The 16,107-nt window shown below is 32.0% G+C and overlaps 1 protein-coding gene across 4 annotated transcripts in view; it reads right to left on the minus strand.

The window, feature by feature from the left end:
* Positions 1–474: 474 nt before the first annotated feature.
* The window catches only part of Pot1 (protection of telomeres 1), a 53,770-nt gene continuing 38,137 nt past the window's right edge, over positions 475–16,107 (minus strand). For all 4 annotated transcript variants that reach the window (XM_042696036.1, XM_042696035.1, XM_042696037.1 and 1 more), the window contains 9 exons: positions 15,990–16,078; positions 12,532–12,588; positions 11,024–11,180; positions 8,982–9,187; positions 6,938–7,073; positions 6,251–6,339; positions 3,965–4,056; positions 1,936–2,041; positions 475–877 (listed from right to left, as the gene is read on the minus strand). In XM_042696036.1, the coding sequence (XP_042551970.1) occupies positions 765–877; positions 1,936–2,041; positions 3,965–4,056; positions 6,251–6,339; positions 6,938–7,073; positions 8,982–9,187; positions 11,024–11,180; positions 12,532–12,588; positions 15,990–16,078 (1,045 nt within the window). In that variant the 3' untranslated portion in view covers positions 475–764. The remainder of the gene's footprint in view (positions 878–1,935; positions 2,042–3,964; positions 4,057–6,250; positions 6,340–6,937; positions 7,074–8,981; positions 9,188–11,023; positions 11,181–12,531; positions 12,589–15,989; positions 16,079–16,107) is intronic.

Raw genomic sequence — 16,107 nt, forward strand, 5'->3', positions numbered from 1 at the left:
TTTGAAGGTGAAAATATTTACTAATGCCTTATCCACAGTAACATAAACACTGCTGATATAAAACTCAGGGCATTTCTTATCAAGCATTGTAGCCTCCTCCTTTGTTTCCCCTTCCCATCCCTTCCCATCCTTCCCCTGCCCCCCCACCCGATCCTTCCCGCTCCCCCACCAAAGTTGTAAAGTTCATTTTCGACATAACGACTTGTACATCTAATTGCTTGATAAGAAATGTACTCATTATCTTGCCCATGTAATTGTAACCCCTCTGTACAGCATTTTCACAATAAAAAAATAAATAAAATTTTAAAAAATCACAAAAAAAGAGAAAAAAAATAAAACTCAGGGCAGGGAAAGAGGTCTAACCAGGGACAATGGAAGGCATAGATATTATACACAGTCTGAGACATGGAAAAGTCCAACGAGTGAATGTTTGTGAACAGTGACAAGCAGCTTTCCTGAAATGACTGAATGAAGCAAATGAACATATGGTCTTTATTACTCCAATGTCTTTTTCTGGTCTACCTCTGGAAGTTAACATGCTAGACATCTGAACAGCCAAAATATTTTTTACACATTTATAAAAAAGCACTATTTAGGTAACAAAATGTCTAGCTGCATAAAAAAATCTAAGGGAGTAATGAAAAGGTGAATGGCATTTTAAAAACAGCTGACATTTTCCTTTGTTTTACAGGAATTTTACACATAATAGTACCACCACCTTCAAAAATTACAATATTTTACAGATACTAAATTCAATGACAATATTAGATGAGATCTTCTGCAACTGTGGTGTCATAAATTTGATAGTAAATTTGGTGCTCATTTCCATTTGTGACATTATATGACTTGATAAGACATTCCAACCATGGATATGCATCTACAAATAGAAAAGAAAATGCTATTTAGTCAGTAAAGTGTTTAGTGTTACAAATAACTCTTAGCAATTTGAATTTTTTCTCCACACAAAAGTAATTAAATATTTGACAGCAAAGGCAATAATAATTTGTATGCTACGCCTTGATAACTACCTATTGATCTCTTGTTTTTTGTTTTCTTTTCTCCCCCCCCCCCCCCCCAACTTGAAAAGCAGCTGAACCAGAACTTCTAATCAGCTTGATGCCTGATGCCTGGCCAGCTGGACCTCCCAGCAGGTAGCAAGTACAGAGTAATGCTGGCAGCCACAGATGCCATACCTAAACACTGGTTTTCTTCACAGTCTACCTATAACGTATTTCCAGAAGTTTTTTTTTTTTTTTTTGCTTTTCTTCAACTTCAAGTCTAAAAGACTTTTGATATAGCCCTCAATTTTGGCAAGATTAACGATACTCTCCCACACTGCTGGCAGAAATAATATATTTTTGAAAACAATTTGGCAGTAAATGGCAAAAGCTATCAGGCCCAGTGAATGTTTTTACTCTTACAAACCTACCTAAATAATTCAAATAGAAAATTTAAACTAAGCTTAAAAATAAGGTGATTTTTGTTAAATCTTGCTAAGTTTTGTTAAATTCTGTTACAGATGAACAAAAACTATCATTTTGGGACTGCTCTGTGGCAATCTGTACAAATTCATAGGAAGACATGTAGAAACAGAACACTGACATTTGTAAAATAAAAACATGTAAGATATGAAGCTGTAGGTAGAAAATTCATCAATAAATTAAGCTAGACAGATGGGAGTTTAATATAGAAAATGGTTCTTGTCAAAATGTCATCTCTTGTTGGTACAATGTCAACAAATATCTTGTGCTTGTGACCAAAACTACCTCTCCTTCATTTATTTCAAAATACTACAAACTCCTTTTATTCATTTCTGTCTCATACCTCGGTAGGTATCAGAGGTATTGCTGACTACTTGACAAATTAGATGTTAAAATTTCAGATTCTAAAGTGAAGAATTAGATATATGTAAATAGTTGAAATATTACTGCCTACCAATTTTTGTTCCTGGAGGACAAAGCATATCCATGATCGTACCCAAACTTCTCTGAAGGTCATCATCATTTAGGATATCTGAGGCTGGAATCTGGAAAAATTTATCCTTGAAAAAGTTATGAAGGAAATGGAATTAGTAAACTTAATCTTTCTAAAATCATGATAAAAAGTATTTCAACATTATGTGATTTGTTAATCTAAAAGATTTCATTCTTTTAAGATGGAACAATTCATACACCAGAGTGCAAGTCTAAACTATAAAATATAATTTACTAATTGAACCCTAAAACAGCTTTGATGCACACGTACATATAAAGTCATGTTTAATTCTTTGACTTAAAGACATAATACCATACAGGATGTACTTATTTAGTTTTTCTCCTTCTCTGTTTTAAGTTTCTAAGAAGGAATTTTCCTTGTTTAGTTAACTGTACCCACTATCATAAAGATGGCACAGGACAGGGCCTCAGTAAATATCAAATAAATGATTAAATGAATTATGAAGGCAGAAGAAAAAAATCGCTCTGTATATTTGTATATATTTTCCAATACATACAGAATCTAAGCCCTATGCCCTTTGCATTTGGGAACAATCTTAGAGTCATTCTGGGAGGTGATTTTGGTTGGTCTAACCATGTGGTTTAGAGTGAGGGAGTGTGGGGGATAGTGTTAGCTTGATCACAAAAGGGAATGAAGACAGTTCTTCCCAAAAGATAATGATATATATATATATATATATATATAATATATACACACATATCTATGTATCTATATACACATACGTGAGAAAGTCCCAATAAAAACTTCTGTTTCACCAGGGTTTGGGTTGGGTTAAGCTTTCTTGATTGGGAATATTCTATTTATATTGCTACATACTGTTGTAGGAAAATTAACACTATAATTCTATGTGGAGATTATTTCATTAACTATTAAAACTGAATTATCAAAATTAAGAGAAGCGGGGCTGGGAAGGTGGCTCAGTGGTAGAGTGCTTGCCTTGCAGGCATGAGGCTCTGGGTTCGATTCCTCAGCACCACATAAGCAAAAAGAAAAAAAGCCAGAAGTGGCGCTGTGGCTCAAGTGGTAGAGCGCTAGCCTTGAGCTGAAGAGCTGAGGGACAGCGCCCAGGCCCAGAGTTCAGGCCCCACGACCGGAACCCCCGCCCCCCCCCCCCCCCGCAAAAAACAAAAACAACAACAACAACAACAACAACAACAAAAAACTAAGAGAAGCCTAGAGGGCTTACAAACTTAAGACAAATGTCAGAAGTGACAACAGTCTTATGGAATTCCCCCTATCTTGACAGGATAATACCCATTTCCCTGATAAAGTAACTTCATTTTCTCTAATGCGAAATATGAAGGTGAAGGAAGCACAAGGAGGGTTGAGTAAAATAATGCCCACGCAGCGTGACCCTGTATCTTTTCTTTGGCTCTGGAGTAGAATTTCTGCAAGGTCAAGAAAATCACTTCTCAAATTTTTATTCACTTTTTTTTCCAAACATTAATATACTATTACAAGTGGTATATTAAAAGAGATAAATACCAACATATTAGATTCATGTTTTTTTAATTTGTAACTCACCTTAAATACTTTTAGGAATAAAGAAGGAATGAATACATTAAATATTTTAAAAATATTGAGCCTTTTTGGGCTGCTACTGAGCTGTGGCATGTGCTATATTATTAACTACATGATTTAAGAATGCCTATGTAGTAATAACATAAAAAGGAAGTCAAAGCCTCAGAAGATCACTTCTTGGTGCTGCCACTATTTTATGTTTCAGACTAGATCTTACTTTTTTTTGCATAGTTATTAAGGCACAGAACTCATGCAGGTGCAGTAGCATTCAGAGTAAGGAACAAGCTAAGTTTATCTGAAATAGGATTAGCATCTTCAAAGTAATTTTATAAAAGAGAAGCCACTAGAACAAACTGGTCCTAAATGAACAAGAAATTATCAGATAACAAAAACATATTTCAAAATACAACTTGATTTTATTTAGGAAGATCTTAACTAGCTTACTTACAGAATCCATGAGATAAGCTTGTAACACACCTGTTCCATCATCAAAAGTGAATGTCATAACAAACACATACTGCAGGGGTACAATGCCCAGGGCTAGTGAAGGAAACAAAAGTCATTCTTGAGTCAGCTTCTTGAGTTGGCATTCTGAATTATTATAGTAACGTTAAAATTGACTTATTTTTTTTTCTAGTATTTTTTGTACTTTCTTTATTGTAAAAATGCTGTACAGAGGGGTTACAGTTACATGAGCAAGGTAAAGAGTAGATTTCCTATTGAGCATTGTTGGGTGCCAGTGCTCTTTAAGCAGAATCCTAGGCCCAGTTCCAGCTCTAATGTGTCACTACAGGAGAAAGGGACAATTTTGCTTTGTTGTATTTTTAGACAGCTCTTACTTCATAGTGTAGACTGGCCTCCAACTTGTGATCCTTCTGCCAGAGCCTCACAGGTGCTGAGATTACAGGCCTTTATTACCACATCTGTCACTTAATTATGTATCCTTTAAGCTTTCCTTGTAGGTCATAAAACCCTAATAGAAAGAACTGTTTTGGTTGCCTTTGTATCCTCTACTTCAAAAAAAAAATGACTTACTTTATTCTTATCTGGAAAATTTTTAAAAAGGAATATATCAAAAATGTTACAACTTTTTTCAATATCAACTTAATAAATTCACATTGCAAATTCCTTTTGGAACATGGGCTGTATTTACTTAGGAGTAATATCTCATGACTTTATAAATAATCACAGTTCTTCTTTGATTGAATATGAATATAGTTTTATATTATTTAATGTAAGTTGATATCTTTATAGAAACCATAAATTGACTCATGAAATGTGACTCATTAAAATATCAGAATCTTAAAAAAACTAGCAGATAGTTAAATACATGGTGTCTCTCCCTTTATAGCTATTATTTTTAAGGTATAATTTGAATACATAAAAATGCCAGAATCTAGGCTTTCCTAATGTAGTAAGAAGAATAAAGAATCAGAGATGCTAAATCCTATGACAATAAAAAGGTTCAGATGAACACCTTTGTCTTTAGAAGACAGCATGTTTACAGAATGCTATAACAACTTCCATGTACAGAACCTATATTCAATCAATACTAAGAAGGCATGTAAATATGAGGCATGAATTTCAGCATTTAATGTTGTTAATATATAGATTCTAATTTTCAGACTTCAAACTGTCTTCAAAGGTTAAAACTAAACAAAAACCAAGAAGGATGAACTTAAATTCCTTGCTGAGTAACCACATAGACAAGAAAAATTCTATTACAGATGTGACAGGAAGAATACCTTTGATATAAAGATTCATGCAGGGGGGAGGCTGGGAATGGATGTGAAGGGTAAACAAAGGAGGAGGCTGCAATGCTTGATAAGAAATGTATGCACTAACCTGCCCATGTAATTGTAATCCCGCTGTACAGTGTGTTCACAAAAAAAAAATTAAAAAAATAAAAAAATATATTTAATCAGAAAAAAAAATAAAGATTCATGCAAAAATAACATAAGATTTCACTGGGCCACAAGCAAAATATGAAATAGCAGGATCATATAGCCATATGTAAAAGGAAGAAAATATAACTAAGTATATAAGTAAATATTTATACAATAAAATTTCAGTCTAGTAATATGAAACTGGGTGTCCAATTTTAGGGAACTAGTTATTTTTACTATATTTTAAATCATCAACTGTATTAGTAGATCTCAAACTTTGAATACAGCTGTTGGGAAAAAAAAAAGGAACACCAGCAGAGTGGAATGTTACTGAGAGAAAAAAACTTTCAAAGAATGTAGTAAAAGTATCAAAAGAAATGAGAGTGCCTGCAGAAAGATCCAAAGGTTCAATGAAAGACAACACATATGTCAATGTTCAAAGCATATGTATCTTATAGACAGCAAACAGATATTCTCATTGTAGTAAACTGAACATGCAACGTGTTAAAGATATACAGAGAGACATTATGCTTTAAATATTAAGAACTGTCTCAAAATTAAGAGAACATATTGGTTAATAATGTAATCAGTGACCTGTCGTTCAAAGAGAATCTGTATTTATAATCAATGAAAACAAGTCATTGAATGTTAAAATATGTATTATTACTACAAATACTGGTAGATAAAGTGATTTTGCAAGTATTTTAAACATATAGTTTCTTAGACTCACTGTAAAAATAGTTTCACTTATAAAAAGTTAAAGTAGCTGTCTAATGTTTTCACAAATAGTGAAATATATAGCAGTAAAGACATGATGTAAAACTGTAGTACATTGAAATTTTGCTAACCTTCGGCCACAGAATAAGGAATCCATGATGTTTTATTGGCGAGAGAATTTAGATTTTGTATTGTCCGCAAACAAGAACAATTTTTACATCTGAAATTAATAAAAGAAGAAAATAATAAAATATTTTAGATGATGTAGTTTCATTGTTACAATATTTTTTGCTGTTTAAGCACATATAATTTTATGAAGTAAATTATTATTATTACTATACTTAGGTGCTGGTAGATCATACCCATTCCCCTAGCCACTCCAGAGACTGATATCTAAAGGATAGAGGCTCAAAGCCAGCCCAGGAAAAATAGTCTGTTAGACGCCATCTCCAAGTAACCAGGAAAATGTCAGACTAGAAGTTTGGTTCAAGATGTGGAGGATTGGCTATGACAAAGAAAGACAGAGCAAAGCCCTATGTCTAAGAGTTCAGTCCAGCGAAACTTTGTGAGAATACTGTACTGTTTATTATTAGATAGGAAAAACATCAAAATTTAGATTAAGTTTCCTATCGAATGCCTATCACTTTCTTACCATATCAAGTCAAAGAGTCAGAAATCAAACCATTCTAAATTGGGAACTGTTTGTACATACTAGCATGCAACTTCAGTAAGTATCTGTTGAACGTATAGTGACAAGCAAGATAAAACATTAAAATTTTAGGTTTCAATTTCAGAAGTTCTCCAAGTTAGAAACATACCCATAGTAGTACACATTTCCTTGTATAAGAAATGGTACTGAGAGATCAAGGAGTTCCAGGTCTTCCTGGCCAGATCTCACAGGAATTACACTGTGAAACTTGTTGGATAGTTTAAAAATTTCACCGAGTGTTCCACCTATTAAAAAAGAAGAAATAAACCCTGGTAGTACAAATATCATGTCAAAGAGATTCAGTACCTATTAAGACACAACATAGTAAACACTGAAGAGACGGACAAGAAACTTAATGATTTCAAGGCAGGTACTCTACCACATGAATGTTGTGGTAGTTATTTTTACTTTCACTGTGTTTTGGATAGTGTCTTGTGTTTTTATCCTGGGGCTGGACCTGAACTGTGATCCACGCAGTTAAACCTCTTCTGTGCCGGGGAATACAGGTACATTCCAGGTCTTGTTAACTTTTTGCCTGAGATACTTTCCAACTACAATTTTCCCAATCCACCTGGGCAGTTCTACAAAAGAGGTCCACCTGGCCACATGCTATGTCTTTTGCAAAAATTTTCTTCGAAAGTGTGGCCTGTCTGAGATCTCTTGAAAGTTGTATTTTTTTGAGCTGAAGATTCTATTTTAACAAAATTCAGCTTATCAATTGTTTCACGTACCATGCTGTTAATGCTCAATCTAATCTACAAAGTCATCATTACACATAAGGCCATGAAGATCTTCTCTTATGCTTAGAAGATTTATCTAAACTCACATTTAATTTTCATTGAAAACCCTGTTATTACTGTAGACATATTTATTTATTCAGTAAATATTTGCTGAGAGCCAATTACATGCGAGGTCTATTTTTCTAGAGATTGATGATACATAGGTAGAAATAAAAACAATGTATCCTGTCTTTAAGGAGCTTACAATCTAATAGACAAATCAATGAACGATAAGAAATAAACACATATAATATAAAAAGAAATGTAAAAATATAGATGGAAATAAAAAAATTCTGTCTATATAGCTAATTCTCTTCTTCAGATTGTCAACTTACCCTGAAGAATGACCTTAAAAATTTCTTTATATATGTATATGTCCAAGATATTGGCTGTTTGTCTAGAAAAACATAGACAATATTTCATCTTTCACAAAGTGCTAGTATATGTTGGTAAGGTAAAGGAACAAAAGACACACACACACACACACACACACACACACACACACACACACACACACTCTCTAAAAGAACTTCACTGCATTATCGGAAGGCAGTATTTGCTGCAATGGCTGAAAACAAAACAAATACAAAGATACTAATTAGAGTAGTTCCTGGCAAATTGTAAGTTCTGGCACTTAAAGAAGAAACTATGTTCATAAAAATGAAACTTCAAACATATGTGTGTTTTGTCACTTATTATTATGTATTAATTCTAGAATAATACATGTCAGCAATAAAATAATACCTTATGATAAAGATAAGTATATTAATAAAATTAAGCGAAATATTTCTCTAATGCAAATTAAATTACAGAGAGCTAAAGAAAAAGCCTTAAGGAAAATAATTAATCATTAAATCTGGCATGAGAAAATATACGGTGTATATATAAAATGTCAAAATGGGAAGAAAATTGAAAAATATATAGTAAAATGCATTTCTTTTAGTACTTGTCATGCTTTCATTACTTATGTCAAGTCTTTATAGTCATCAGTAAGATGAGTTTCATGCTATTTTTATGAAACAACAGTGACATCCAGAGGCCAAAACAACTGCTGTAAGCAGAAATCAGCCTTGCAACTGCCACTTAAGTTCATCTGGGAACTGACAAGGTTGCAGGAAGGAATCCAACCAGAAGAACAAATGTAAAGATGAGTTCAAGATGATTTAGTGTATACTTTGAAAATGAAATTCAGATAAATCTCTGTGTGTATGTGCATTTAAATCCAGATGACAGAATGTATTCTATCTTGGACTATCTAGAGTATTTTTGCTTTCTCTGGACCAGGTTGTCTGTAAAATATTCTTAACAGTAATTAATTTTTTTAATGTGCATAATTAATATTGTAAAACAAATAAAAAATACCAAGTATCTTACCTTCGATTAAAATTAGACATTCACTTGAAAGAGGAAGAATACCATCATTTTTCACAAAGTGCACAGCTACTTTTCGCCCTCCTTGATCTTCAGTGCTCCACATTTTTGAGTCATATAATAATGTATTTTGCAGTCTGGAATCTGGGGTTTTAGTTGAAGCATCTTGCAGAATTATATTTAAGTTGTCTTCATGTGGAACTTCTTGCCTAACATCATTGACAATGGTTTGAGAAAACAACTTTGCTATAATCTTAAAAACTTCAATTTAACAAATTATCCAATTAAAAAATACCATCTGAAAGAAATTTTATTCAATATATTTGATAATTTTGTCTAAGTAAATCTGTCAGTAAATATAATGACCACTAACAATTTCAAAGCCTGGAGACTTACGCCTGCTTTTTTCTTTTTTCAGTTACGCTCACTTATATAGGATAGCCTATTTAAACCACATTAACTTCAATTTCCAGAAAAAATTATTAATTTTAAATAGTCATATAGATAAAGTACCACAGAACAAAACTAGAAGCATTTAGGTCAAAGTCTAGTTTCTGTTGCAGTTCATTTACCAACTATTTGTGCAACTAGGTAATCCCTTAAAATCTCTGAGTTGCTCTCTTTATTTGTTGAAATTTGGTTTTTCTTTTTTGCTTGTTTTAAAAAAGCTACTTGGTTTTAAAGAACTTAATAAATTAACATTTGATTGTATTTCAAGAAGAATCTAAAATCTTCATCTATATACATATGTATATATGTATATATATATATATATATATATAAGCATGCATATATATTAATTAATATATATTACCTACTTCAAGATAAAGTGGGTAGAAGACAAGTTTCTCACTTTTTTTTGTTGGCTGTAGAGCTTGAACTCAAGGCCTGTACACTATCCTTGAGCCTCTTTGTACTCAAGGATAGAGCTCTACCACTTGAGTTCACAGCTCCACTTCCAATTTTTGGGTGGTTCATTGGAGATAAGAGTCTCACAGGGAAATTTCTGCCAGGGCTGGCTTCAAACCCCAATCCTTAGATCTCAGCTTCCTGAGTAGGTAGGATCTTAGGCATGAGCCAATGGCACCTGGCTTCTCTTGTTTTTTTAAAAAGAGACTTGAAGAATAAAATTGTATTATTCTTAAATTTTGTAGAAAGAAAATATATTAATGTTTGTAGATATTCACAATAATATATAAATGCACAAAGATATGGAGATGTGGGGACATATTTATACATTGTGGCACACTATAGTGAATGCTTGGATTCTACTAGCTAAATATATATACCCATCAATATCTATATTTTCCAAAACATTTCATATATTTAGAGGAAAGAAAAGCAATTTGCATTAAAAAGGAATTCCAAATAATTTTCTGAATACTTTTCAAACAGAGCACATAAGTAATAAAGACACCAAATAGTACTAGAAGTTCATTTATATAATCACATATTAATTGATTTATAATCACTAATTAATTGATTTATTAATCACTAATTAATTTAGAATAAATACTTCCCCGCAATGAGAAATACATAGAAATGAAATTTTAAATGGCACTTGTAATATTACAATTTTTTCTGGGACAGTGTATTTCTAGCAATGCTTCTGTATCATTAAACATTTAATTATCGTTAAATATTTAACATTTAAATGTCTAAACATTGTTTAATGATATTAAACAATTAAACTACCTAGAATTCCTTAATAAGATCAATTAATAGAGGCTCGTATTTATGAGTATTTTTATGACATATAAGACTATCCAAATATATTCAGAGTCACTTTTTCAGAGTTATCAAGGGTACATCTGAAAATAGCATGCATTTTAATTTAATAGTACTAAGACCGAATTAGAAGCAGGGACCCTCTAAGATTTTCTTGCTTTCATGTTATCTCCTAATTATTCTTTTAAAATATTATACATGAATTCATAATGTACTCATGCTCTGGACTTAAAACTGTATTTTCACGAACACACATATATGAATACAAATAAATAATGTGGCATGAAAACTTCTTTTCCAACTTAGAAAATACTTACAGTGAATAACATTTAGGACAATGAAGTTTAACAGACTGAAAAAGCCTTTCTGGTTTATAAGATCTCAACTTTGCTCGGATTCGATATTGTTGAGGAGCTTTTTGTTTCAGAATGGCACATAAAGGTGTTTTCTCCAAATACTGATGATCTGTAAGTACTATAAAATATTCTAATATTAAATCAGAATAAATAATAATTTATGAGTCTTAGTATATTTATGACTCCTCCCAAACTGAATATATGCTATAAAGTCTAATTAATTTAAGCCTTGTGAACTGTTAATTTCATGTATACTCAAAACATACAGAAGATACCCAATGAATCTACCCAATAAATGCTAGGCAAGTTGTAGAAGGAAGAATTTGTTTTAGAAGTGTGTACTAAGAATTTTTACACGAGACTAGCAGAGATTTGCTGGCCAACAGGGAAAATAGCAATTAATCTGCACTATGGAAATTAAAATGTTAACCATGAAATATTTAAAGTATTTACTGAAATACTGACCTCTGAGATATCTTTGTTAGGCAAGAGTTTAAATTCTAATTAGCATTTGCTCAAAAGAATACAATAAAACATATTTTCTAAATAATATTTATCAGAAAAGCTCTTCTTCCTGATGTTTCAAATAGCAGACTTTATTGATCTATTATGTATAAAAACAGTTACATTGCTAAAAGGAGTAGAGGTGTGAGGGTAAACTAATTGTCATGAGCGTCCTACAGAGAGTAAAGGAGGAGGACGTTTAGGAGGTGGCAAGAGAAGAAGGAGAAATTAGTCCACATTGGAAAAACTGGTCAACAAAAGCCCTAGGGGTAGTTGCTTGGGAAACAGGCAAAAACATAGAAAGCTAATTATAATATCAAGTTTAGGAGATAAATTAGTTTATATTAGGGTAGGTACAAAATTGCTGGAAACCTTCAGCTTCACTCAGTTATTCATTTTGCTTCTCACACATTCTAACTCCACACTGTGCCATGGCAGGATGGAATCTCAAATGGTCAAGATAATTACTTTTTGTACCTAGCTTTAATCCAACTAAAGCCTTCATTGAACTGAATACATTTTTGGTTATCTTACTGAAGTAACAGAAGGAGTGTATCTGATATACTATTATTGCTAACAAAATTTTGGGGCATATCTTAGGGAGATTTTTTTATGAGCACAATGGTATGAAGTGAATTTACTAAAACCATTATCATTAAAACCATTTACCACATTCATTAAAACCATTACCACATTCTTAAGCTAATATTATGCTTCAATGCAATTATATTTTTCATAAACCTTATGGATATATGAAAAAATATACATTGAATTAAAGACATACATCTGAATTTTATACCAGTGAAGGATGAAGTAAAGAAGTTAAATACAGTCTTATTTGTGCCCTCATGAATATCTACTATTATTATATGATGTAAGAAGGGAATGGTTAGCCAAATAAGAGCAAACTTCAAGTATTCACATTATTGCACTGAGATCTATCTCAGTAATGATATATGGCTTACTTGTAGCAGATAGTTGTTGACATCTTTCAACCTCATAGAGTGATACAGATCCAGAACCTATAACGGGGGAAAAAAAAAGAAAACACGTAATTATTAAGTTCGTTAAAAATTTAATATGACACTGAAAACTGTAACATACCAAGAGAGAAACTGAAGAAAACCTAAATGTTGAAATATGTGAGCTTCATGTTTTGGAAGGTTCAGCGTTGTTATTAATCTGTAAATTCAATGTAATTCAAATTAGAATAGACTTTATTACAAAAATTGAGAAGCAGAGTCTATCACTTCAGTGGAAATGCACAAATTCTAGAAAATTAAAAAGAAAGACAATTGGAGGTTTTATACATAGTTTCACAACACAGTGGTCAAAACAATACTGGTTAGAAAGAATGACAAATAAATCAATACAATTCAATAGAGAGCCCACATTTACACTTCTTGGCTTTCTAATAAAAGCAGCAGAAGCAGCAGGACCATTGATAGGAAAACCAAAATTCTTTTGAAGAATGTGCAAGTAACTGGAAATTAGTATGACAGGGATGTATAGAGCACAAATATACTAATATTATATACTAATAAGTGATTAATAAAGTCCAGAAATAAAGGCATATTTACCCCCACTTGACTTCTGACAAAAACATTGCAGTAATGTAAGCAGAAAAAGGAAATAAAAATGGTACAACTAGAAATTCCTATTTAAAGAAAAATGTGTACTTCATAGGACATTACAAAGAATTAGAAAAAGTACTAATATATACAACAGTACAGATAATCTCAGAAACATATAGTACGTACAAACATACATTTGGTTTCACTTATATAATGTTCTAAAACAGGAAGAGCCATATGAATTTAGTTTTATGTGCATTTATGCATTAGTCAAAACATGTAGACTGGCACATGGTAGTCTATCACTTTAATACATGTAATTTTACCTCAAAAATTAAAAAAGAATCTTAAGCAATTACTGAGGACTAGTTAACTATATTTAGAGAGTGTTTAGGAGGTTTACCAATATCTGTAAGTTACTTTGAACATTATATGAACTGAAGAAAAAAGGAAGAAGAGAGATCAAATTTAGGTGGTAGGAACAAAAGTATTTACTGTCCAATTGTTTTAACTTTTCTGTATGTTTAAAAACTAATTATTACATGTAATATATTATGAAGTACAGAAATTGGCTAGAGAACATATAAAAGTAAAACAATGGCCTGATAGCATATTTAGGACTTCATAATGAAAGGAGAACTATAAGTTACAGTAATAATTTACAAAATATTTGTAATTTTCAAATGAGGAAAGACTTACAAAAGTATATTTTGGAAGAAGAGCAGCATTGGTGACTCACACCTGTAATCCTAGATAGAGACAGTCTAACTAAGAAGCTCATGGGCAGCACTCAGACCTAAATTCAAGCTCCAGGACGAGCGTGTGCACCTGCTCGTGCACGCTTGCACACGCGCGCACACACACACACACACACAATTTTTCAGTTGCTTTGCTTGTATTCTATTACTTACAGTAATATGCCTTGTATGTAATTTTGTATGAGCATCATAAAAGTATACTTTGCAGTTGTTTTGCTTGTATTCTATTATTTACAGTACCATGCCTTGCATGTAATTTTGTATGAGACATAATACATAGCACTGGTATGACTAGTCCTTCCTCCTGAGCATCATCGGTAAGTAACATAAGAACCAAAGTAAGAGAACTTGAAGGGACAACGCAATCTGACATAGAGGATTTTTATCAATTCTTGACTTAATCAGTATATAACGCAATGTGAAGTGAATAATTATTCAGAAGCAATAAAAGTAGTGAATATAACTAAATAGTAGTAAATATAACTAAAAAAAGTGTAAAATACATACATGGTCTCCCATGAACTGACAAAGAATCCAACAGAAAATGAGGTAAAGGGTAAGATAAAAGATATAATAAATATAAAGAAAATCAGGTAAGAGCAGATATCTTAAATATATAGGATTTTTAACTTTCAAGTAGTCAGGAAATTACTTAAGTTATTACCTTTTACTTGCTACATCTTCAAAAAATTACATAATTAACCTCCAATCCTCCAGGGTAGGAAAGAAGAGTATTGTCCTACATGACAATGTACGTAACATTTTGTGTAAATAATCTGGCGGTATCAATTAAAACATGGTAAAACATGTGCCCTCTTTTTGACACACCAAATCTACTTTTAGGAGAGTGCGTTTTTAGAAGTAAGAGCACAGAAATACGTATTTAGTGCTTATTGAGGCATCCGTTATAAGAGCAAGACATAGGTAATAACCTAAATGTCCATCAAATGGTGCGTGGCTCTATTATGTGTAACTATGAAAACAATAACCTTGAGCCATATGGACCATGCCAGGAAGAGGTCTACTATGATTCCCTTTTGGGTATACTCCATTACTGGGCATATGTGTCTATAGAAACAACAATATTGAAGGAGTCACACTAAATTGTTAATATTTCCTTAGGGGATAAGGACTAAAGGGCAAATAGGCATAGAGAAAATGACTCAATTTGATATTATGTTGTGTATTACTTTGCAATTTTAGAATGCAATAATATTTTTCAAAAGATAAACCAATTTTATAAAATAATTACAAATTATATTGTCACTAAATGATTGTCAATTGAACTAAATTGAACCCCTACTGTTAGTGCAAGTAACCATACACAGGGACCTTAACAAGAGAGCACAATATTACTTCCCAGATGCATGAGCACTTAAATTTGATTGTTTTGGCTTCAATCAACAGCTAAATAATTATAGGAAAATTATACATTGCCTGTCACTCAAAGCTTTGTTTCCTTTCTAAACAGGGAGAAAATAATACATTATACAAAACTGTTGTTATGATTAAATAATAATGAATGCAGGCACTTACTAAGTGGCTACCCAGGAATACCTATTAATTTTATTGTGCATCATTACTTGTTATAGAAACAGAGTAAATAACCATGAAATGACATAGTTCTTTGTATCAGAATAGGGAAGGCGTTTGGTTGTTAAGAAAACAAAACAAAACATGGGATTAAAACTATAAACTAGACTCTAGGTCTCAGCATATGCAATCAAATATTAACACAAAGTAAAAAGAAAAGAAATCTTGTGCATTGGAGCTTAAATGTTTAGGTATGAATTATCATGTATTAGGGTACAGAATAAGAGTTACCTTAGAAATTAACATTTTTAAGAATACAGAAATATATATATATATTCACTCACTATAATTCAAATAATCACTATATACTATTTATAAAATGTTATGTATATTTAGGTAAGTATTATGTTTATCTTTATATAGGATACAGATAAATGTTTAATGTGTTCCTTAAAATATGAATGTGAATTAAAAATAAGACAAAAAAAAGAAAGAATTATGGTAATAAACCCAAAATAATTTACAGGAACCATACTGTTAAGTAAAAATTGTTCTTACTTGAAAGGGTTACAAAGCTGTCATCATATTCTGGTTGAGATGATGCTGAATGATGCTGACAGGCTGTCAAATCTGCAGATTCTAAAGCTCTAAAATGTGAAGAATTTCAAATTTTAAA

This window comes from Dipodomys spectabilis, unplaced genomic scaffold (assembly GCF_019054845.1).
Source record: "Dipodomys spectabilis isolate Male_0828 unplaced genomic scaffold, ASM1905484v1 ptg000197l, whole genome shotgun sequence".
In the NCBI taxonomy this organism is placed as follows: domain Eukaryota; kingdom Metazoa; phylum Chordata; class Mammalia; order Rodentia; family Heteromyidae; genus Dipodomys; species Dipodomys spectabilis.